At 47.1% G+C, this 25,326-nt stretch overlaps 1 protein-coding gene across 1 annotated transcript in view; it reads right to left on the bottom strand.

The window, feature by feature from the left end:
- The window catches only part of LOC147672913 (1-phosphatidylinositol 4,5-bisphosphate phosphodiesterase beta-3-like), a 187,592-nt gene that overhangs the window by 124,647 nt on the left and 37,619 nt on the right, over nucleotides 1–25,326 (bottom strand). Inside the window, exons 7-9 of the mRNA XM_086947925.1 lie at nucleotides 22,249–22,333; nucleotides 20,916–21,040; nucleotides 92–246 (exon numbers count right to left, since the gene is read on the bottom strand). Of these exons, the coding sequence (XP_086804051.1) occupies nucleotides 92–246; nucleotides 20,916–21,040; nucleotides 22,249–22,333 (365 nt within the window). The remainder of the gene's footprint in view (nucleotides 1–91; nucleotides 247–20,915; nucleotides 21,041–22,248; nucleotides 22,334–25,326) is intronic.

Genomic DNA, 25,326 nt, shown 5'->3' with positions numbered 1-25,326 from the left:
ATTTGATTTAAACACTATGCAAATACACATTTTGACTTCCTTAGACTACACTCCCGCCCTCATGTATTTTTCCTGTCCACCAGCATGTTACCTTGATTTTCACTGTGTTGGCCACGATTCCATCCACAATGTCTTCAGTGAAAAGGTCAAAGGTTTTGTCCATTCGCCGCATGAACTCTGGCTTCAGGAGGTAGCCGCAGCGCCGATTGTACTCAAAGATCCCCATATTTAACTGCATTGGGAGATCTGCATTAGAAGACACGGTCACTCACAGAGTGGCATCAAATAGGCATGCGGCATAAACAACAGCTGGTGAACACCAGCACAAAAGCATAAGCTCAACCAAAACTTGTAAGGTAGGTACAAAGATGAAAGAAACCAGTTACCTGTAATTATGGTTTTGCAGTTTGAAACACTTTTAGATTTGCAGGTTATACACAATTGTGCCATCTAGTGGTTAGGTCTGGAAGAGTCTATGGAAGAGTCTATGTCGACATATAGAAAAAAGAGATTTTTACCTTCCGCTAAGCTCCTGCAATGGAGAGGTAAGAGAGTCAAATGAGAATCTAGAAGAGTTTCAAGCTACAAAACCATAATTAAAGGTAACTGGTTTATTTTGCAGCACAAACTCTCTTCTAGATTCACATGCTTTGCTCAGATTATTTAGCAGTATTACCTGCCTTGTGGCGGTGGACAGAAGAGGGAGTGAAAGCAAACATATTTCTGAATCAACTTGTCCAACTTCATCCTCCCTGCATGATTGAAAATCAATGCAGTAATGCTTTGTGAAAATACGGTCTAAGGTCCATGTCGCTGCCTTGCATATTTCTTGCATAGAGAAGTTTGCCATAAAGGCCATAGTTGCCCTCTTCTTCCATGTAGACAGGGACCCTGATTTTGCAAGCAACATTGGTTTGCTAATGTGCAACACAGCTGAATAGGCTGTGTTGCACATCTACCAATGGTACTTTTTTAAACTGCTATCCCTAGAACCTGAGCTGTATGGCCCACGAAGAACTGGTGTGGTTTTCTGAGGAGCAAGATATCTTCGGTAATGCTCTTTCTTGAAGAGACTATCTAACCACAGATTCCTCACCTTTTGAATATTCCCCCCCAGGCGTTGGACTGGATCTAGAAAATCTTCAGCAGTACACTTGCGAGCCGGTGGCTCCGCATCAATATAACTTTGCGCCAGATGTGGCATGTGCAGGCACATAAAGGCATCACTCATGCAAACTGGTTATCAGTTGCTTTCTGAACCGTCCTTGCCACAAACGCAGAGACAAAATCAGATCAATTGTAACCAGTGAGCATATCTTTACGTTGGAATCTTACAGTGAAGCAGGAGGGTCGGTGAGGAACCTGCAGCTAGTTAGACCCTTTATCATAAATTAACAGAAGGTAAGTAACTTGTTTCTTCTGATAGAAACTTCTAACTGCATATTCCTCACCTTTTGAATTGACACCAGAGTAGTCCTGTCCAGGAGGTGGGTCTGTGAACTAACTCCAACCAAAAAGTCCTGAAGGGTTGAACAGGAAAAGTGCCCTTTCCGGCAGGCAGGGCTTGCAAAACAATAGTGTCATGTAAATGTATTACGTGATGTCCACCTAGAAACCTAACAAATGTTCAGAACAGTCATCGTCCATACCAAAGCAGCGGTAGCAGCTTTGGCTCGGGTAGAATGAGCTCACAAACCCTCAGGGAGCTGCTTTTGGGTGAGTGCACAGCAGTTGTTAATGCAGAGTACTATCCAGCGTGAGATGATCGTTTTCTGCACAGCCTTGCCTTTTTTTGCTCCAGAGAATCCAATAAACAGCTAATCAATCACCTAATTTGGTACGATCAATGTAGAAGCTGAGAATTCTTTTCGGGTCAAGCCAGTGAAGTCTGTTCACCTCCTTAGAGGAGTGAGGTGAAGCAAAAAAAGCCAGAACAGTGATGCGCTGGTCGACATGAAAAGGAGTCACTACCTAAGGAAGGAAGGAGGCTCTAGCACGTAGAACCAGCATGTCCAAGTAAAAAGTTGTGTAGGGTGGGTTAACAGACAAGAGCCAGCAACTCTCTAACCTGTTGCGCTGATGTTATGGAGACAAGATGACTGTTTTGAGGGTAACATGCCAAGAACAGCAACTGTGGAGAGGTTCAAAGAGTGCACACATGAGAAATGTGAGGAGCAAACTTAACTCCCATTGAAGCAAAATAAACATAGAAGGTGGGAAACATATATTTTAACCCCTTGACGAAAAGCATGACAATTAGTGATTTGAATGATGAGAGCTGGTCCAACAACCGTAAAAATGCTAAAAGAGCTAACAAGTACCCGTTAATGGTGCCCAAGAAAGGGATCTATGATGTTACAATGCGTTATTTTACAACGCAGACCGTTACATCGCAATTTTTACAACGCAGGATCCATTACAATGCATGCCTTTACAACGCATGTCATTACATAGCAGATACTATTACAACGCATGCCATTACAACGTAAGTATAGGTAAGTATATCTTTTTAAAAAAAATGTAATTAAGTTAATTTAATTAATTTAATTTAATTAATGTAATTTTATTAATTTAAAAAAAGTAATTAGTTTAATTTAAGTACTAAAATTTAATTAATATTAAAATTGTAATTAATTTAATGTATTTAATTTAATTTCATTAATGTAATTTAAATAAATTAAATTGTAAATAATATAATTTAATTTAATATAATTAATTCAATTTTAATAAATATAAATTAATAATTAATTTAATTAATGTAATTTAATTAATTTAAAAATTGTAAATAATATAATTAATTTAATTAATTTAATTTATTTAAAGTCGTAAAATACCCCTGTACCCCAAAAACCAAACCCAGCCCTAAAACCTAAAAATACCCCTGTACACCAAAAACCAAACCCAGCCCTAAAACCTAAAAATACCCCTGTACCCCAAAAACCAAACCCAGCCCTAAAACCTAAAAATACCCCTGTACCCCAAAAACCAAACCCAGCCCTAAAACCTAAAAATACCCCTGTACCCCAAAAACCAAACCCAGCCCTAAAACCTAAAAATACCCCTGTACCCCAAAAACCAAACCTAGCCCTAAAACCTAAAAATACCCCTGTACCCCAAAAACCAAACCCAGCCCTAAAACCTAAAAATACCTCTGTACCCCAAAAACCAAACCCAGCCCTAAAACCTAAAAATACCACTGTACCCCCAAAACCAAACCTAGCCCTAAAACCTAAAAATACCCCTGTACCCCAAAAACCAAACCCAGCCCTAAACCTAAAAATACCCCTGTACCCCAAAAACCAAACCCAGCCCTAAAACCTAAAAATACCCGGGTACCCCAAAACCCAAACCCAGCCCTAAAACCGAGAAATACCCCTGTACCCCAAAAACCAAACACAGCCCTAAAACCGAGAAATACCCCAGTACCCCAAAAACCAAACCCAGCCCTAAAACCTAAAAATACCCCTGTACCCCAAAAACCAAACCTAGCCCTAAAACCTAAAAATACCCCTGTACCCCAAAAACCAAACCCAGCCCTAAAACCTAAAAATAAATATATTTATGTACATTTAATATTAATCAAATTAATTAAATAATATTAAATAAAATAAAATAAAAATTATATACTTACCTATACTTACGTTGTAATGGCATGCGTTGTAATAGCATCTGCTATGTAATGACATGCGTTGTAAAGGCATGCATTGTAATGGATCCTGCGTTGTAAAAGTTGCGATGTAATGGTAGTGCGTTGTAAAAGTTGCGTTGTAACGGTGCAATACCCCAAGAATGGCCTTGCTGGGCTAGGGTCAACAAACAACAAAACTTCAGACAGCTTGGCATGGACTGGGTCAATCTGTTTAGAAGCTCACCGGATCAAAAACTTATACCGATAAGAGCCAAATATATATTTGGTCATGCGATACCTGGCTGCCAAGATGATATCAACATCTTCTGGAAGAAGTTCGAAAGCACTCAACTGTAACTGTTGTCACTCAATCTCCAAGCATGGAGTTGTAGGTTGCGGAGGTTCGGGTGCAGAAGCCAGCCAAGCTGCTGCAACAGAAAATCCTCCTGAAGAGGTTGCCTGAATGGAGGACAAATACTCATGCACAGGAGTTCATGATACCCTACTTTCAGTGCCCAATCTGAGACGTCTAGGGTGACTTGAGCCCAGTCGGTCCAAACATTCCTCAGAAATAGGGGCAGGAGAGGTATCGGTGGTAAGGTGTACAAAGCCCTAAGTTCCATATGTAGGTGTCATTCATTATCTGCAAGGCATTGATGGATTAATTTGTCAGTTTTGGGAACCCTCCAGGTGGTGTGGCACCAGAAAGATTCCTTAGCAGGACAGCCAGGTCCAAAAATGCAAAGCCTACCTAGCACAGGGTCCACAACCCCACCCCTTCGTGCTTGTTCCATACCAGATGTTGGTGGACTATGAGGACCTGCACCAGCTTCCTTTTAATGGAGGGAAGGAATGTCTTCCACACCAAGGGGATGGGTTTCAACTCCAAAAGGTTGTTATGGAGCCAGGCCTCTGCTGGAAACCAGGCGCTGCTTATCTTCACCTCTCCCGAGAACCTCCACAACACAGAAGCGATGCATTGGTCAACACTGTGAGCTCTAGGTGGGGTAAGGAGAGGATTCAGTCACAGACCCAAGTGTGATCCTGCAGCTACCACTGCAGATCTTTTCCAGTCTCCTCCGATATCTGGACCAGGTGGAAAAGATTCTGCTGGTGCTGGGCCAACTGGGACTTCAGATCCCACTGTACAACCCACTAATGCCATCTGCAGTGCTTAACCAGCAGGATGCACGAGGCCATAAGCGCCAGCAGCCTCAGAGTCATTCTCACTAAGATACAGGACAGGGGTTGAAAAATCAGGATCATAGTCTGAATGTTCTAGACTCTCCTCTCTGGGGGTGTACGTGTGAAACTACACCATGCCCCGAAAGGCCCAGATGAAGGAGAGAGAGTTACAAAGGAGTCAGGTGTGACTTCGGCGCATTGATAGTAAACCTTAAAGATGTCAGGAGGTTCACCATAGTCTGGAGGTGGGTGACGACTGCCTAGAGCAAGCCCGCCTTTAACAGCCAGTCCTCAGGATAGGGTAAGACGGCACCCACAACCACCAAAGATGGGCTGCCACCAGTGAACAGCAGGTAACGCTGTGGGTCTGCAGAACAGGGATATGGAAACAAGCATCTTGCAGGTCAATGCTACAATCCAGTCTCCGGGGTTCACAGAAAACAGGACTTGGGCTAGGGTGAGCATTCTGCACTTGGATATCTGCAGAAAGTAATTTATACAGCAAAGTTAAAAAATGGTCCAGAAATAACAGGCACAGCAAACACAACCAACTTCTGGGGCCGGTACCTTCTCTATGGGTCCTTTGGCCAAATGTGCCTGCACTTACAGCCTTAGGAGAAACAGATGGTCCTCCTCCAGCCAGTCTGAGGATGGTGAAAGGTGCAGCAGGGTTTCGAGAAATGGTAAGGCATAACTCCACTGAACAACTTGGAGAACCCACTTGTCTGAAGCTACTGCCTGCCAATCTGACAGCAACTTATGGATCCTGCCTCCAAAAGGGTGGCTATGTATCATCTAAGGCACGCTAAAGAGGCTTAGGTGGTGCAGCTAGTGGGGGCGTAAGTCTGGACTGTGCGTTGATCCTGTTGCCCTCTTCCGTGCACACCCCGCTGTGGCCACAAACAGGCTGGTGAGATCGCGGTACTGGCTGAGGTTGTTGGTGATACAGGAATACCCTACTGTAGCTACGGAGGGAGTGAAATTAATGATAGGAGCAAAGGGATCCAGGGAGCGCACTGTGGCAACGCTTTCTTTGAAGTGCTAAGGACTGCATCTGCTTTATCCTCAAAAAGTCAGGAATCATCAAATGAGTATCGATAAGACTGGCCTATATGTATCTCCAAATGCCAGTGGATCGCAACCAGGCCAGCATGCGAAGGACCACACTAGTGCAATAGCACAACCAAGGGAACCAATGCTGTCCAGCCCACAATGAATGGTGACCTTGGTTGGTTCATGACCATCTGATATCCTAAGAAAGTATGGCAAGGACTAGGGGCAGTGCCTGGGCCACTGAGTTCCACAAGGTGTTGAAGCAGTAACCTAAGAAGCAACTAGCATTCACCGAACCTAGAGCCTGGCATCTAAAAGAGAAGAAGATCTGCTTATAAAAAGATTCTATCTTCTCCAATTTCCTGTCAGAGGGAGTATGGGGAACAAGTTTAGGTTCACCTTGTTGGCTGGAGCCTGCACCACAAGGCTCTCAGGAGTGCAATGCTGAATGAATGAATGATCAAATTATAGAGCAGGAACAAATGATACAGGCGTCAAGGCGCTAGTGCTTGGAAAGTAAGCCAGGGTCACCCGGCAGGGCGAGGACACCTGCGATCAGCTGATTAACAGGTGGGACCGAGCAAGGTTTGGAATCTATCTCCAAAAGGGTGCGAGTAAGAGCCTCAATGAATGGAAAGAGGCTCTCAGAAATTGTTTAGAAAGGCTGAAACACCTGTTAAGACATTGGTTTTGACTTCCTGAGTATGACGTGGGAGATCAAGACCCTCCTACACCCTTCACATAACAATACAGGAGGTGGTGTTTTCTGTGGCAGAGCCGGGAGACTAAACCAATCCAGGTCCAGCAATGGACTCGTGAGCGGGAGGAGAACTTGCCCTTGGACTTCAACCTATTGTGCCTCAGAGTCTTGTAGTGTTTTGCCATGAACAGTTTTGATGCCTGGTATCAAACAGCCTTGGTGTGCATTTAAGAACAGTCGCTGCAGGCCTTGGAGTTACGGTCCAACCTCAGACTACATGTAGGTCAGTCACAGACATTTGTTTGCGACATACCCTACAAAGTTTGAGTCATGTTGATTTTGAAGTTGGCATTTTCCCTTGCACGCTGTTAATGTTTTTTTATCAAGAAAGTGGTCTTAAGTAGACGAGGTGTAGCTCCAGTTCCACATCTGTTGGTATAGAAGGAAAGGAACTGATGGCAGCATGCACGGGTGGCAGATATATAGGCCCACACATTTCATGTCCAGGGCGAAATGACAAGGAGAATAAACCGCTGCCAACATCTGATGGCATGCAGAGGTACTGCTGAAGATTTTCTGTATCCAGTCTGACACCTGGGGAAATATTGAAAAGGTGAAGAATCTGTGGTTAGATATCTCTATCAGAAACTGTGTGTCACCTGCATATAATACATAATCGCCCTCCTGACAGTGAGCAAGTAGCGGGCCATTTCTGCCACATCAGTTGGCTTTGGAAGAAGGCTGTTATAGTGATAGTCTGGTTGATGTGGAAAGGCGAGATTACCTTTGGCATGAATTCTGAGTGTGTCCTTATTATGATCTAACTCTTGTGTATGGATAAGTGTGGCTCATGTACTGTTAGACGTTGCATCTCACTTACTGTTCTCAGAGACGCGATAGCTACCAAGAACAACGTTTTCAATGTAAGATGTCAGAGTGTGGCTTTATGTATATGGTCAAATGGCACTTTCATTAACCCTGCTAACACTAGGTTAAGATTCCACTGCCTAGGCGGTATCTCCCTGGCAGCAAAAACCTCTTTGCACCCTGCATGCAACTTTTATCAGTGGGGGTGAGAGAAATGCTATGTGTGTATATCTGTTTAAGGCAAACCGCATTGGCTAACAAATGTACACTCAAAGCATAGGGATGTTTACATTTCAAAGGATGTTGAGATTTTCAACTATGACCATGTCCTGATGGAGTATGTGTTGCATTTTCTTGTTTTGCCACCATAATATATACCTCTTTAACTTGAAAGTGTAGCATATTCTAGTGGATATTCTCTGGGCTTCCCTAATGATATGTAAGGAGTAGTTTCTGTCCTGTAACTCCAGTTCTGTAGTAGGGGTATCTCTGTTATAGTCATAATCTAGTCAAGTCAAGTCAAGTCAGAGAATTTATATAGCGCACTACATACCCAGAGGGTTTCAAGGCGCTTAGAAGGGGAGGGGGATTACTTGTCAAATATCCACGTTTTAAGTTGCTTTCTGAATGCTAGGTGGTTCTGGGTAAGGCGAAGGTAAGCGGGGAGCGAGTTCCATGTCTTAGCAGCCAGGTATGAGAAGGATCTGCCTCCCATGGTGGTTTTGTTGATGCGAGGTACAGTGGCGAGGGCTTGGTTGGAAGAACGTAGTTGGCGGGAGGGGGTGTAGAAGGACAGTCGTGAGTTGAGGCATTCTGGTCCGATGTCGTAGAGTGATTTGTGTGCGTGGGTTAGCAGTCGGAAAGTGATCCTCTTATTGACGGGTAGCCAGTGGAGGTCTTTAAGATGACCAGAGATGTGTTCGTTGCGTGGGATGTCTAATATGATCCTGGCTGAGGCGTTTTGGATTCGTTGGAGCTTCTTCTGGAGTTTAGCGGTAGTGCCCGCGTAGAGGGTGTTACCGTAGTCGAGTCGGCTCGTGACCAGAGCGTGGGTGACTGTTTTCCTTGTTTCGGTGGGGATCCAGCGAAATGTTTTTCTGAGCACGCGGAGAATGTTGAAGCAGGATGAAGAGACGGCGTTGACCTGTCTGTTCATTGAAAGTGAGGAATCCAGGATGACGCCTAGGTTCCGTGCGTGGTCTGTCGGGATGGGTGCTTTTCCGAGGGCTTCCGGCCACCAGGAGTCGTCCCATGCAGAGGGGGATGTACCTAAGATGAGGACTTCTGTTTTGTCTGAGTTCAGTTTCAGACGGCTTTGTTTCATCCATTCGGCAACTTCTTTCATTCCTTCGTGTAGGTTAGTTTTGGCGGTGCTGGGGTCATTGGTGAGAGAAAGGATTAGTTGAGTGTCATCCGCGTAAGAGATGATGTTGAGGTTGTGTTGGCGTGCGATGGTCGCGAGGGGGCTCATGTATACGTTGAAGAGGGTGGGGCTGAGTGAGGATCCTTGTGGTACGCCACAGATGACTTCGGTGGCCTCGGACTTGAATGGTGGTAGGCGGACTCTCTGGGTTCTTCCGGTGAGGAACGAGGTGATCCATTCAAGTGCTTTTCCTTGGATTCCGATGTTGTTGAGGCGTTGTAAAAGGGTGCTGTGGCAAACTGTGCCGAATGCTGCAGAGAGGTCGAGGAGTATGAGGGCGACTGTGTCTCCATTGTCCAGTAGAGTTCGAATGTCGTCTGTTGCTGCGATGAGGGCGGTCTCAGTGCTGTGTTTGGCTCGGAAGCCAGATTGTGAGGAGTCGAGGGAATTGTTGGCTTCGAGGAAGGCAGCGAGCTGGTTGTTGACAGCTTTCTCGATGACTTTGGCCGGGAATGGAAGGAGCGAGATGGGGCGGTAATTTTTTAGTTCGGTGGGGTCCGCTGTGGGTTTTTCCAGAAGGGCGGTGAGTTCAGCGTGTTTCCAGTCTTCCGGGAAGGTGGCGGAGTTGAAGGAGCAGTTGATGACGTCTCGGAGGTGCGGTGCTATGACGGAGTCTGCTTTGTTGAAGATGTGGTGAGGACATGGGTCTGTGGGGGATCCTGAGTGGATGGAGTTCATCAGGCGGATGGTGTCCTCAGTGGAGATTGGGTTCCAGTCGTTAAGGGTGTTCACGGGGGGAGAATGTTCAGCAAATGGTGGGGTGGGTTGGTTTCCGGGTTGGTTGTCAAAGCTGTTGTGGATGTCTGCAATCTTGTTGTGGAAGAATGAGGCTAGGGAGTCGCAGAGGGCTTGAGAGGGGGTGATGTCGTTGGAGTTGGCCGAGGGATTGGAGAATTCCTTGACGATGTTGAAAAGTTCCTTGCTGTTGTGGGCGTTGATGTCAAGTCGATCCTTGAATGCTGTTTTCTTGGCCTTTCGGATTAGTTGGTGGTGAGTGCGGGTGGCGTTTTTGAAGGCGTCCTTGGTGCTAGTGGTTGGGTCTTTTTTCCAGGCCTTTTCCAGGGAGCGGCAGAGTTTCTTGGACTTCTTAAGATCATCGTTGAACCATGAGGCCTTCTTGCTGCCAGGTTTGCTTTGACGTTTTTTCAGTGGTGCTAAGGTGTCGGCGGTGTTGGATAACCATAGGGTGAGGTTGGCGGCGGCTTCGTTTGCGTTAGAAGAGAGGGCTGGGGTGTTTAGAAGGAGCGATGCGGAGATCTGGTCCGTGGTGATTTTGTTCCAGTTTCTTTGCAGGGTAGGTTGGAGGTGGATGGTGGGTTTTGGCTTGTTGTAGGTGAAGTGAACGCAGCTGTGGTCAGTCCAGAGGAGATCCGTAGTGTGGCTGAAGGAGACATGATTGCTGGAGGTGAAGATGGGGTCGAGTGTGTGACCTGCGATGTGGGTGGGGGAAGTGACCAGTTGTTTAAGTCCGAGGTTGGCGAGGTTGTCTAAGAGGGTGGCGGTGTTGCGGTCGTTGATCTTTTCAAGGTGAAAGTTGAGGTCTCCCAGAAGGATGTAGTCTTTGGAGGGGAGCGCGTGTGGGGTGATGAAGTCAGTGATGTCTTCACTGAATTTTGCGCGGGGTCCTGGTGGTCTGTAGAGGAGGGTGCCTCTGAGTGTGGTTTTGGGGTCGATTTGGATCTGGAAGTGAAGGTGTTCGGAGTTAGCGAGGTTGGCGTCAGAGCTGGTTGAGATGCGGATTGATTTCTTATGGACGATAGCGATTCCTCCTCCTGTGTGGTCGGTGCGGTCTTTGCGTGTGATCTTATAGTCTTCAGGGATGGCAATGGTGATGTCTGGGGCGGAGGAAGCGTTCATCCATGTTTCTGTTAGGAAGGCGACGTCTGGGGAGATGGTATCTAGTAGATTCCATAGGTCAATGGCGTGTCTGTGGACTGATCGAGTGTTGAGAAGGATGCATTGTAGGTGGTTAGGGTCGGGAATCTGTGTTGTGGTCGTAGCGGAGATGTTGTCGGTGCCGATGAATTTGCAGGAGCAAGAGAAAGGTCCATGGGTGTGTCCAGGAGCGGCTTGGACGCAGTTGGGGGCGCGACCGGGGTTAAGGGCTAGGAGGGTGGCGGCATCGTAGGTAATGCGGGGGGGCTGGGAGGGACGGGGGCCAGGGGGTCTGGCGCTGGGCGTGGTCCAGGCGCGGACGGGCGTAGACGGGCTTACCTTTGGCGCACCTTCGGCGTGTCCGAAGCGCGTGGACGCTGCGCGTGGGACCATCTGGCTTAAATGGTTGTGCGAGGGGGCGGAGCGTGGGAGGGTCAGCTGGGAGGCGGGATCAGAGAGGCGGGTCAGGGGAGAGGAAAACACAAAATGGAGGGCAAAAGTGAAAGCAAAAGCAGCAGCGAGGGCACAGCACAAAGATCGTCAACAGGCAGCTAAAGGCACACAATTTCACCACAATACCTCTGCCAAAGCGCCACTTAGAGATTACTTGAAACACAGCGAATAGTCCCGCCCATGTGCGTGGACCCCGACAATCAAAAATAATCCCTTAAGCTGTCAAATCATGCAGAAACTGCAAAGACACTTAAGAGAGAATTTAAAGACAAGTAATGCAGCCTATATCCACAGGCTACACTGTCCAGTACTTCAACTAGAAATTCTACCAAGTAAAACCACACACAACACAGCCTGCCCAGTTTCTACCATAGAGAAACTTGCCTCCACCAGTAAAAGACTCTGGAATGATAGAGAGGAAGGCATGGACAGACAAGCCCCATAGGCTGCCATTATGTGGCTTAAAATAGGATACTGTGCCTTTAAGAGAACTTTCCAGAACTTCTCCCAGTATCCCAGAATGCATAGCAGGTCCCTCTACTTTCAGTTCTTTTTGAAGGCGAAGAACGCCAGACCTGTCGCATTCCTTACATGAAGAAATATCTCCACCGGGGAGGAGGGCGGGCGCTTATGACTATAACAGAGATACCCCTACTACAGAACTGGAGTTACAGGACAGAAACTACTCCTTCTGTAGTAGGGGATCTCTGTGTATAGTCATAATCTAGTGAATAGAATGGCAAGCCCATCCCCACACCAAAGCGGCGGTGGAGAAAGAAAATAACGCCACTACTGTGCGAACAAATTCCGCAGCGAAGCCTGCCCAACCTGAGCATCTGCCCTGGCATCAGAGTCCAGACAGTAATGCTTAGCAAAGGTATGAACCGACTTCCAAGTGGCTGCCTTGCAGATTTCAGCAATCGGCACGTTACGGAGCAAGGCCGTCGTGGCAGCTTTGCCCCTGGTGGAATGAGCCTTAGGCTTACCTCCTAAGGTCTTATTAGCCTTTTGGTAACACAATTGTATGCAGGACACAATCCACCTACAAATGGACTGCTTAGAGGTAGCAAGACCCGTCCTGACTGATCCATAATTAATAAACAACTGGTCAGACCTACGAATATCTTTGGTTTTATCCAGATAAAATTTCAACACCCTCCTAACATCCAGGGAATGGAGAGCCCTTTCCGCTGGAGACGAAGGATTCTGAAAAAACGTAGGCAAAGTTATGGTCTGGTTGACATGAAAATCAGAAATAACCTTGGGAAGAAATTTAGGGTGAGTACGCATAACAACCTTAGCAGCATGAAATACAGTATAAGTTTCAGTACAACACAACGCCTGAATTTCACTCACCCTGCGGGCCGATGTAATGGCCACGAGGAACGCCGCCTTCCAGGACAGGTGCTGCAACAAAGCCTTATGAATGGGTTCAAAAGGCTCCTTCATCAACCTGGACAGCACCACATTCCGTTCCCATGAAGGCGAAGGAAGCCTGACAGGAGGGAATACTTTCTTCAAACCTTCCAGAAAATCTTTGATCACAGGGATCTGGAAAAAGGAAGTCTGTGAAGGGCATTTCCTGTAGGCAGTCAATGCAGCGAGATGAACCTTAATGGAATTAACATTAAGTCCAGACTGCGCCAAATGTAGAAGGTAAGGAAGGATGACATCTTCCTTGCACGTCGTCGGGTCATAGTTCTTGGACGCACACCAGATACAAAACCTCTTCCACTTGTAAGCATAGGATATCCGAGTGGAAGGTCGCTTAGACTCCTTCAGTACGTCCATGCAATCCGCAGGCAGATTCAGATGGCCATATTGCACTCTCTCAGGAGCCATGCCGCCAAACTCAAAGACGCAAGGTTGGGGTGTAACATCCGTCCCCCGAACTTCGTGAGAAGGTCCGGCCTGCACGGCAGCCGAATGTGAGGAAGGAGAGACCGGTGAAGCAGGTCCGTGAACCACCACTGCCTGGGCCACTCTGGGGCAATGAGTATCATCCGAGCCCTGGACCGGGCCAGCTTGATGAGCACCGCCGGAATCATGGGAATGGGAGGAAAGGCGTACAGAAAGCTGTTCGTCCAGTTGATCCATAACGCATTCCCCAGCGTCCCCTGCTGGTAGTGGTAGTACCTTGTTGGCGAAGTCTCTGCATTTGCTGTTTTCGGCGGAGGCGAACAAATCTACGTCTGGAGTTCCCCACCTTGCGAAGACTTCTCCTAGTACTTCGTCGTTTATGACCCATTCGTGATTTTCCTGAACCAGTCTGCTCAGTGCGTCTGCCTGAACATTCTGCACACCTGGCAGATGGGTGGCCGTTATCGTCAGTCCTCTGGCTAGAAGCCAGTGCCAGATCGCCTGCGCCTCCTGTGACAGAGTGCATGATCTCGAGCCCCCCTGCTTGTTGAGGTAATACATTGTGGTGGTATTGTCCATCTGTACAAGCAGAGAGTTGGTCTGGAAGGACGGAAGAAAGGCCTTCAGTGCCAAGTGAACAGCTCTGAGTTCCAGGAAATTGATGTGATACGTGGCCTCCATCGGGGACCACGTTCCCTGAATCTGTAGGTTCCCGGAGTGCGCCCCCCAACCCAGGAGAGAAGCATCCATCACGACAGTCTGCGAGGGAATGTCCTTGTGGAAGGGAACCCCTCTCAGGAGATTCTCCGCCGAACACCACCACTTCAGCGACTGAAGAGCATGCAGAGACAATCGTATCTTGTCGTCCCAAGATCCTTTCCTCTGATCCCACTGGTCTTCCAAGCACTCCTGCAGCGGTCTCATGTGCAGCCGTGCGTGTGGCGTCAGGAAGATACAAGAGGCCATCGATCCCAGTAGAGAAGACACCGTCCTCACTGTTGTAGATGGAGTTGTCATAAGAGCCTGAGCCTTCCGAAGGAGAGATAATCGTCGCTCTTCCGAAGGAGACACGCTTGCTGACAGCGTATTGATGGAGGCTCCCAAGTACTGTATGCATTGGACCGGAGTCGGGACAGACTTGGACATGTTGATGTGCAACCCCAGCCTGTTCAAGAGAACGCACGTCTTCTGGAAGTGTGCTCGCGCTTCCGAGAAGGAGGATGCCTTGATCAACCAATCGTCCAGGTACGGGTAGACAAACACCTTGTTCTTCCGTAGGTGTGCTGCTACCACCGCCATGCACTTCGAGAATGTTCTCGGCGCAGACTTTAGTCCGAATGGGAGTACTGTGTATTGATAATGATTGGCGCCGACTTGGAACCGCAGGAACTTCCTGTGTTTGTGTGCAATGGGCACATGGAAGTAAGCATCCTTTAGGTCTACAGCACATAGCCAGTCTCCCTGTTGCAACTGAGGATAAATCTGATGCAACGACAGCATGCGAAACATTTCCCTGCGAATCCATTTGTTTGCCTGTCGCAAGTCCAGAATGGGCCTGAACTCGTTTCTGTCCTTCTTGCGAACCAGGAAGAACCGGGAGTACAGACCTCTTCCTCTCTGGGACAGAGGTACGTCTGCTATCGCCCTTTTCCTTAACAGGATATCCGGTTCCGCCTGAAGCTCGCGCAGCTGAAACTGCGAGCTGACCGGTGGAATCACTGGAGGCGGGCTTGTGAACCGAAGACTGTATCCATTGCAAACAATATTCAGCACCCACTTGTCCTGAGTAATTTTTCTCCACTCTGCCAGAAAAAATTGAATGCTTCCCCCTACCGGAGTGGGTAACAGATCCGGGGGAAGTAGGTTCCTAGGGCCTAGACCCAGTCTGGCCCTTGGGTGCCGGAGCCGACTGCTGGCCTCCTCTGCCCCTCTGGCGCTTCTGGAACGGCTTACGGAACTGTTGTTGTTGTTGCGACTGTCCCGAAGCTTGGCCACGTCCTCTGCCTTGCCCACCGAACCGCCGTTGGAAGGGGCGGTACGACTTCTTCGTGTCTTTAGGCTTCTCCAGGCCCACAGCCGTGAGCGTTTCGGCCTCCGCCTTCATGCGGGCCATCTCATCATCCGCATGCTTCCCGAAGAGGGTCTCGCCAGAGAATGGTAGGTTGGCTACCCTCTGCTGTGCGTCCGGTTTCAGGGACGTAAGTCGGAGCCAGGCGTGACGTCGTTGGTTAATTCCATGGCAAAACCCATGAGCTGCCAACAGGGAAGAGTCTGCTGCAGCGCTGATAATCTGGTTTGCCACCAGCATCCCTTCATTCAGCACTTCCTGGAAGTCCTCGCGCTTCTCGCGAGGTAAGTGCTCCGCAAACTGCTGGAGGGAGTCCCAGAGGGCGCTGTCGTAGCGTCCCAACAGCGCCGTGGCACTCGCAGCCTTCATAGAGGTCGCCGGCGTTCCACATACTTTCCTCCCTGCTGAGTCCATCCATCTAGACTCCTTATCCGGGGGAACCGTGGATGACGGGGTAGTGGCATGTTGTTTGCGGGCCGCCGTCACAATCACAGAATCCGGAGGGGGTTCCGCCCTCAGAAAGGCCAGGTCCTAATCGTGAGCCCGGTACTTTTTCAGCAATCTCGATGGAGCCGCCTTCGTCACCGCAGGGGTGAGAAAAAGGGCCATAGCTGGTTCCTCCAGGCCCGGCACCAGGGGCAGCAGTGGACGAGACAGGTGTTTCTGATGCAATGTCTCGAAAATGACTGAAGTCTTAGGTGTAGGCACCGTCAAGGGTATGCCCAACTTCGCAGCGCCCCTTAAAAGGACATCATGGAACGCCACCAGGTCATCAATTGGAGAAACCCTCGTGTCTGGTGACCCCGACAAGGTCGGAAAATAGTCCCTGGTCCCTGAGGACCTCGTGTGAGAGCGAGAGCCGTGCCTCCTATGGCGGCGTCTCGACCGTGTGGACGATCTGTGTCGCGATCTCTCCCTCCTGCTAGAGCGAGAGCGAGATCTGCCAGCCCGTGGCTGCTCCAACGGTTTCCGTGGTGGGGTCTTCCTTGGCTCCTCCCGGGGTTTATGTTTCGGTGTCCCCTTAGGAGGTGTAGGCAAAGGAGGTAACGACGTGGACCTCGGCGGAGGGACCGGAGCTACCACCGACCGAGGGGCCGGACCATGCTGTGGAATCGGTGGCGGTAGGCCGCCTGGTGGAAGAGGAGGGTTGGTGGGGGGGTCCTCCTTGGGTACAGGCGGAGGTGGCGAACCAGGCTGAGATGGTGTGTACACCACTGAGTACACCGAGCCCGGTGACCCCTTAGGCGAAGGGGGCTGAGATCCAGCCCCATCAGCAGGTGATCGCTTCCTCTTGCGTCCTCCACTAGAAGCAGCCTGACTTCTGGGGCCAGAATCCCTCTTGCGCCGTTTAGGAGAGGGGGAATGACTCCTAGACGCCGATCTCTTCCTTCTCGACGCTGAGCGTCGTTTTTCCGGCATCGAACGTCGCCTCCGCGACTCCGGCGTCTAACGCCGCCTCCGCGACGTCGACCCCTTCTTCCACGACGTCGAACGCCGCCCCCGCGACGTCGACCTCTTCCTCCGTGACGCCGTACGCCGCCTCCGCGGCGCCGAACGTTCCGTTCTCGACGACGAGCGTCGATTCCTCCTTCTTGAGGCCCTCGACGTCGAGGAGCCCCTCTACGTCGACCGATGCTTCGACGGTGATCGGCGGTGTCGCCTCGACGGCGAGCGCCGATGCTTGTCACTTCGTCTCCGACGTCGATAGTAAGACTCCGACGACGATGAGGACGTTGACGGTGGCTTCTTCGACGGCGACCTCTCCAGGCCTTTCGACGTCGAGTCGTCACGCCGTCTCGACCCGGAGCCCCGGGGAGATGGGGAACACACCGCCGTCATCCCTCTCGACGTCGTCGTCGATGCAATCGACGTCGACGGAGACCGGGACCGTTTGCTGGTCTTCCTGCCTCTGGGGAGCCCCCCAGAGGCCTCAGCAGAGGCAGAGGGAACCTTCCCAGCCTGCCCAGACGTCTCTCCTCAAGGCCTGACAGCCTAATCTTCAGCCTGTCCCTCAGAGTCCGAGCTGTAAACTGCTGGCAGATGACACAGTCTTCAGGGACATGATCTTCAGGGAGACAGACGATGCAGACGTCGTGTGGATCACTCTTGGCCTTCTTCCTTCCACATGCTGGGCACTTGTCAAAAAGACCAGGCATTTTAGAGCCCTAAAACGCCTGAACCAACACAGAAGAGAAGAAAAGCAACAAGAAAGCTAAACTCAAACACTTTTAAGCACAAAAGTGAGAAAAAATCCAATAAACCCTTGAAACAAGGGAGAGCTCAATGCCAGGGTCCTGTTAGCAGGAGCCGGAAAAAAGAACTGAAAGTAGAGGGACCTGCTATGCATTCTGGGATACTGAGAGAAGTTCTGGAAAGTTCTCTTAAAAGCACAGTATCCTATTTTAAGCCACATAATGGCAGCCTATGGGGCTTGTCTGTCCATGCCTTCCTCTCTATCATTCCAGAGTCTTTTACTGGTGGAGGCAAGTTTCTCTATGGTAGAAACTGGGCAGGCTGTGTTGTGTGTGGTGTTACTTGGTGGAATTTATAGTTGAAGTACTGGACAGTGTAGCCTGTGGATATAGGCTGCATTATTTGTCTTTAAATTCTCTCTTAAGTGTCTTTGCAGTTTCTGCATGATTTGACAGCTTAAGAGATTATTTTTGATTGCCGGGGTCCACGCACATGGGCGGGACTATTCACTAGATTATGACTATAACAGAGATCCCCTACTACAGAATGTAGCCTTTGGTAGATTATGGTGTTCAATTCCGCTATTTCTCTTATTGGATGGTCAGTGTGCCTGTCCAAGGAGATTTCGACATACTGGTGTTTCACCAATTGTAATAGATGTGAGAACCATGGTTGAAGAGGACGCCTTGGGGCAATGAGAATCAACAGTCATGTTAGAACTTCAGAATCTCTGTAGAACTGGTGGGACTAATGGTATGGGGGTGAAAAGAGAACAGAGATATTCCATACAAGCGCATCAAATGGGCATTCTTTAACCACTGAGGATAGTAGTGGCTGGATTGGATGCACTGGCAATTTGTTTTTTCTGGTGTTGTAAAGAGGTCTACCCCTGGTTTTCCCTACTATTGGAATAATGTATTTACCACAGACTGCTTTACCTCCCAATTGTGCATGTAACTTACCTGTCTGCTTAACTCACCGCTTGTACCTTTTACATTCCTGGGACATGATTTGCTAATAATGAAATGTCCTTCGAAATGGCTGAGTTCCAAATTGTTTAGACCACTTGTGACAGTGGGTATGATTCTATCCCCCCTTGCTTGTGGATGTAAATCACTAATGCCGAGTTGTCTGTCAGTATCTACATAGTATCCTTCCGCAGACTGAAAGGCCTTTAGTGCTAGGGAGATTTTCTTCAAATCATGAAAGCTGACGTGCCTGTTTGCATCTTGTGCTGACCACAACCCCCTTATCTTTAATTTCTACGTGTGCACCCCAACCTACTGTCGAGACTTCCGTGGAAATTATAGCTTGTGGTAATAGTGGGTTGAAGGGTCACCCTTTGATCATATTTGTTGGGTACCACCAAACCAGTCCCTGGCTGACTTTGTTCCAACCACTAAATCCTCCCACGTGCCTGCTGGCTGATCCTATTAATTGTTCATCCAATCCTGTACTGATCTCATGTGTAGTCTTGTGTTTGGAATAAAGTGGATGTGAGAAGCCTTGGTCCCTCTGAGTTTTAGTACTGTCCCCACAATCATAGATTGTGACGTCTGGTAGAGGGGAGTTTTGGCTTGCATGGCCTGGGCACTCTAAAAAGTCGGGTATGCCATTGCTAATGACTCTGTGACTAGTTCTGCCCCTAGAGATATTCTCCTTGTTTCTGAAGTGGGAGATGATTTAGATCTGTTTACTGTGGACCATAGTATGTATAGCAGCGATACTACCATGGTCTCGTTCTCTCTGCAAAGTCGAAAGTTGTTTGCTTTCACTAACCAATCATCTAGGTACCAGTAAACATGTATGGCCTGTTTTCTGAGGTGTGCTGATACCACAGCCTGCATCTTGGTAAACACTCTTGGCACAGACTTTATTCAAAGTGGCAGGATGTTGAAATGCTAGTATTCCCATTCTGTTACAAACCTTAGCTACTGTTCTGTGTGAATGGGGATGTGGAAGTAGGCGTCTTGAAGGCTACTGTTAAAAAAATCCATCTTTTCTAGCGAAGGAAGAACATCATGAAAGGTTGTCATCTGAAATATCTGTGTCTTTATGGATCTTATTTTTTTACAAAGCATAGATCTATATTAGGCTGCATGGTCAGGACCTGCTTTGGCACTAGGAAGTAAATGTAGCACACAACTGAGTTGATTTCTTCTTGAGGCACCTTCTCAATTGTATTCATTAACAACACTTCTTGCACCTCTCTCTGTAGGACTTGTAACTGGGCATTTTTTGTAATGGCTGTGCTTTGGCAATTTTTTTAGTGGCTTTTGTATAAAGTCCATGCAGTAACCATGCTAAACATTTAGAAACCACTCGTCTGTGGAAATGGCCTCCCAGTTTTTCAGGAAGGCCTTTATTCTCCCATATACTGGTGTGCTGTGTCTAGGTGGAGGAGTGTCCGAGTCAATTGAATGAGCAAGAAACACATTCTCTGGAATTTCTGCCTCTTGGTTTCCCTCTGGCCAAAAATGAGCTTAAGCTATTGCTGTTGACATTGTGTGGGACAAAGAAATTGGCCAGTCCATGGGTGTTTCTGACTCTTTGCTCTAAAACTATTCCTCCACTGGCCTCTCCTCTCTCAAAGGTTTCCTCTTCTGAATGTGGGCCTGTAAATTTTAGGGCTCCCATTGATGTTGCCATCTCATTTGACTTTTTCAACTCTTCTAGAATCTGGTCCACTACTGGCACAGAAAGCTGATTCCCTGTGAGGACGTAGTCAATAATACTGCATTGCACCTCAGGTTTAATACCTGCGATACACAACCATGCACGACTCATCCCTGTCCCTGTAGCCAGTTGTTAGCCTGCTTTGTCCGCAGGGTTGAACGTTGACTTTAGGCATGAGTTGTCGATATTGTTCTGCCCCTTATTATACTGTTCGATCTTTTGTGATATTTTTCTGGGAGATGCGACATAAGTTCTTGTATATCCTTCCAATGCTGGTGGAAAAACCAGGATAACAAGGTGTTTGAGTTTGCAATCCGCGATTGAATCGCAGCGCCTTTCTCCATTTTTCTTTTGATAGCCTCCATCCATTTGCTCTGTTTATCTGGCGGGGCATGGGTGTAGGAGCATGGCCCTGTTCCTTGCTGTACACACAATAAGTGAGTCTGGTTCGATAACATGCCTCTGAATGTAATTATGGTTGAGTGGAAGCTCTGCATTTCTTCTTGGTTATTCCCTCACCGTTTAATTCTGTTCTTCGAGGAATTCTCAACAACCTTCATCGAAAAATGAAGGGAGACCGTCAATGCTCCTCTGTACCCTACAGCGGAAAAAAAGATTTTAACATGGTGGTTACCTCACAATGCACATAGGCACTGTGTGATTATGGTTGACCTTATACGGGGGCTCTGCCTATGTCAACTACAGTCCACAAGGTAACAAACAAAAGTTTTAGGAAAACAAGGACACTTCCGGACCCAACAACTAGATAGTGGACTGGTGTAAAGCATGTGGAATCTAGAAGAGATTTCATGCTGCAAAAATTTATTTACAGACACACAACAAAACATCTCACAATGTTGAAAAACACCCTAGACTTTACAAAGAGATACTACCAAACAACTTTTCTGCCCCAGTCTGTAGAATAGCTACTCACCTAGCGACTGGAAGTTGAGTGCCACCATCTGGCAACCAGCATTCCAGAAGACCTGGGGCATGTAGTTGGAGGAATCCACACGTGTACCCTTGGGGTAGATCCGGCTAAGTTGCTTCTTGTTATATCTGAAAGTGCATTTGTTAAGGAACAAACTCACTGAGGACTGGTTGTGGCCTTAGGAATTTGATAGCGGCTCTTGATTAGGTTTCCAGAATAACAAAGAGAAAAATAAATAGATCAAAGAATAAAAGGGAGAAGGAACATTTCTATTTCTACCCTCCACCTTTCAGGAGCATTGAGGAAGCATGACTTGTGAGGACATCAGAAAGAAAGCAATGAGCTCTGTGCTGTCATCATCAGCAGACTGTTCGGTTATGTTATTAGCCGCAAGACGGAACTCTAAGATGTCACTGCCAGACGTAAAGCATGTGTTTAGTGATGTCATAAGTAGTCAGCTCTTTGTTCTAACTTAAATAAAAGCAAAAAGAGGTCCACATTGTCATCAACAAGGAGACGTTATACGATGCAATCTCGTTAGTGGAAAAATCATGCATTCCATGAGGCAGTAAATGTGACATCTTCCTTTGTGAGGTCATCAGCAGGAAAACCGGCGGCTGCAATATTATTGAGTCTGTGTGCTCTATGGTAGCAAAATAATAAAAACATGGGTTATGATAAATAACATAACCTTGTGGGACACACTTGTTATCTACAGGCGTACAGCGTGCTCTGAAATGTTATCAGCTGGAGAGCCATTTGCATTGAGAAACAATTAGATCAATTTGTAAATTGTCCATCCCTAGCTTTTGTTTGTTTTTTCATGTCTGAAAAGTTGTCATCCACTTATGCCTTTGAATGACTTAGTTAACTCTAGCAACAAAGTATATATCACTCATTGAAGTGTCCCCCAGTGAACTCCCAGTCCTTGGTCCCCATTTCTCAAGTCTTGTAGGATGTTGAGAAGCAGAAGGTTGGATGACCTAAGCATGAGCAAACCTGCTTATCTTCTACTCGGAGATATCATCCACCTCCTTGAATTCAGGCACCATCTGCATCATGTTTGCTGGTTACATCTCAATTCAGAGCATCACTCTTTCGGTTTGGTGGGTGAGTTGTCTGTAGGAAGCCAGACTAAAGACTAGAAGTCATTTGTTAACTTTCATTGATATTTGCCTTTCGTTTAAACTGTCACGGGTGCCAAGCCGCAACGTTCAAAATGGGTCAAATTAATTTGAACACTAAATATTACAAATATACGGAAGAGATCTGCAGATGTGTGTAGGTTTGGTGAAAGAAGAAAGATGGATAAAGGTACGACGCCAGAAAAGGATACTCCACAAACTCCAATGGGGATTTGGTGAGCTGCTCCAGTCCCTTTGTTTCAACAAAAGATGACATCTCAAAGTACCTATTACGTTCTAAGACAGGGATAAAGAAGCCAGACAAGACACGTTAGCGCACTTTAAGAGAAAGTAAGGAAACTAAGACAGGGAGAAATTGGAGGTGAAAACTTATTAGGGGAAATGAGTGGGAAAGAAATGGTAATGATGAAAAAAGTGTTGGAAGAAGAGGTGAGAGTAAAATGGATTTACAAGGGGAAGGAGAGAAGGTAAAGAAGTCTGAGAGACATGGGAAATACTGAGGAAAAGAAGAGTAAAAACAAATATAAGAGACGAATGGGGAGAGACAGGGAAACAGTGATGAGAAGAGAAAGTAAAGAAAGGAGGAGAAAAGTGTAGAGAAAAATGAAGAGGACGAGGGAAAGGAAATGAAAGGGAGAAAAGATTAAAGAGAAAGAAAGGAAAGATACAGAAAAAGAGGGTAATAGAGAAGAGGAGTAAGGACAAATAAGAGTAAAGAAGTAAATCGTTACTTAGTTGCAACCATGGTTATTTAGCTTGCTCCAATTTTAGACCCATGTGTTGTAATATTAACTAAATAGTGGCTACGCTGAGAATTGTTTTTCTGTTCAGTTAACGTTACAAAGTTGGTGTCTGCCACGGGTGATGTTGAATGGCTCATTATGGACTGGCCTGAACCCCACATTTCCCCGCAGCTGGGGCACAGTCTTCTGATTGATATCTACTGAACGAAGGGCCTGATCTAGAGTTTGTCGGATGGAGTACAGTCCATCAGGGTGGCGGTGGACATTATGTCTGACACCCTGACAGACTATAGTTTGCCAAATTTAGAGTTCACTGTGGGCCCAGAGGCAATCTCTGTATCTTTATAGGAACTACCATCATTGCGGTTCCTGTCAAGGGACAAAAAGCTTGATGGACAGCTCTTTTCAATGTTGGCAGCTGTTCACCAAGCTTTACAAAAGGTTTAGTTTTTCAAAAACGAAAAGTCGTTACTGAAAAGCAAACACCTAATGCCCCCCCCCCACAACCAGTGTGTGTTTTCCCTGGGTGAGGCAGTCACTACTTGATTTTTTCTGTTTCTCACCTACGACAGAAAAATACAGGACATCACACAGCTTACCCTAAATAGGACAAGTAGCGTAAAGCCCTTCCTCGGGCTGTCGGGGAAGTTTCCATCGACTGAGCCAACTGGGGCTGCACTGCCAGAAAGCTTGGGGTCTTCCCGACCTTGAATAGTGTGGGTAAACTGTCGGGTTGGCATAGAGGGTACTCGCGTTTGTGATGCAGTACCCGGTCTGCCAAACTCTAAATCTACCCTCAAGCCTTTTATATCCTCTTACTAGACCTCAGCTTTGAGGAAGGGAGACTTGTCTGTGAATCTATGATGGAGTCAAGCTGCAAAACAATTCTTAGAGGTAAGTAATAGTTTTGTTTTGGAGCATCAAGCTTCTTTTATTGTTTGGCTGAGAGATCTGTTTTCTGATGCAGACACCCAGTGGACTTTCTTGTCTCAATTTAAATATTAACACATAGTAACAACACATCAGTTGCTTGTCCTAACAAACGTATGCCATCAATAGCTAAATTAGTTATCTGAGCCTGAACTCTGGATTAAAAAGCAGACACTCTTAGCCATGGGTCTCTTTTGGTGTTGGAAGAACCTTGGCATGCCTTGATGTATATGTCATTTCCCCTTTTGTATAATGACCTGTTCTTGTTTTTTCTTTACTGAGACCTGCTTGAGTATCTCATCACTGTACAAGTGTTGGTGTTAGTTTGATAATCACAGTGTCCCAACAGAACAGTGAAGTTGACTATATGGATATAGGCTGGGTAAATTTCTTTTTCAGACTCCACCTTGTTCTCTGCTGTATGTAGACAGTGGTGTGAAGGGTAGAGGAGTCGCATTCCTCTCAAGTCGAGGATTCCTCTATGGCTCTCTTCTTTGTCTCTTTTGTAGACACTAGCTACTGCTTCTTCTAAATTCCGTCTGCTCCTTTGAGCTATATTTCTAGTCCAGTCTCTCGGCAAATAAGGGTTTCAGTCTCTTTTTGGTGCTCTAAGTAATGGATGTCTGTCTGAATGCTACGTTGAGCGTTCAAAGTGATGGCTTTTCACCTTGAGGTCTGGGAACCTCTGCTGTCATTATAGTTAAGACTCAAAGTCAGTGTTCTATCAGCTTGAGAGATGGGAGAATGTACTTTGAGGATAACAACGTCAATGTTGCACTGGGCAGATATCCTTTATGATTTGCTATTTTTAATCTCTTTTTAAGAGCTTTGTCACTGATAATGCCCAGGCTGGAATTTGTCACCCGAGTGGGAAGGGTATGCCCAGACGTGGGTCCTGTGCTCTCCATGCCACTGGAGCCAAGCTATCCTGGCTGATAAGGGCTGAAAGCCCGAAACCAGTCCTAGGATGCTTGTTTCCAGTCCAGGGAGGACCTGGCCTGGCAGTTCGGGCTGGACTGTTCCCATTGGGCGCAGGGTCAAGACTGATTTGCATATGGTTGGGTTCAAACTGGAATGGCATGGTGAGCAAAAAAAAACATTGGATTTATGCCCAGATCTTTGTACTGGTGTGAATGTATGACATTGTTCTGCATTCTGTACATCAATTGTTCTTTTTGCAAGCCGGCATTTTAGCATGAGTGGGGGACCTTGAGTCTTTTAATAGATTGAAAGTCACGATGGCTTGCTTTAAGAAAGCCCAGTGAAAGTGCATAAAAATCTGGAAATCGCCCCTAATCATGTGAAAATATTTGTGTACGAGTCCCAATGAAATTGAAATCTATCTGGTCTGAGTTCTCACTTTTAGATTTAGTGGACAGGTCCCTTTGTCTTTTTCAGAAAACTAACGATTAACACCTTCTAGAAGCCACTGCATAAAATCCCTAGCTTTTCTTCCTTCAAAAAATGTGAATTGTTAGGGCCCAGAAGAAAACTTTCCCCACTCATGGAAACATATAATGGCATTTTGAGCAAATCGTCAAGGACATTTTATTCATCCAGGACCTCATAAAGGAGAAAACAAAGACAAACAGCACA

This window comes from Lissotriton vulgaris, unplaced genomic scaffold (assembly GCF_964263255.1).
Source record: "Lissotriton vulgaris unplaced genomic scaffold, aLisVul1.2 SCAFFOLD_1881, whole genome shotgun sequence".
In the NCBI taxonomy this organism is placed as follows: domain Eukaryota; kingdom Metazoa; phylum Chordata; class Amphibia; order Caudata; family Salamandridae; genus Lissotriton; species Lissotriton vulgaris.
Note: the sequence above shows the minus strand (reverse complement) of the source record. Positions and strands in the feature narration are given on the sequence as shown.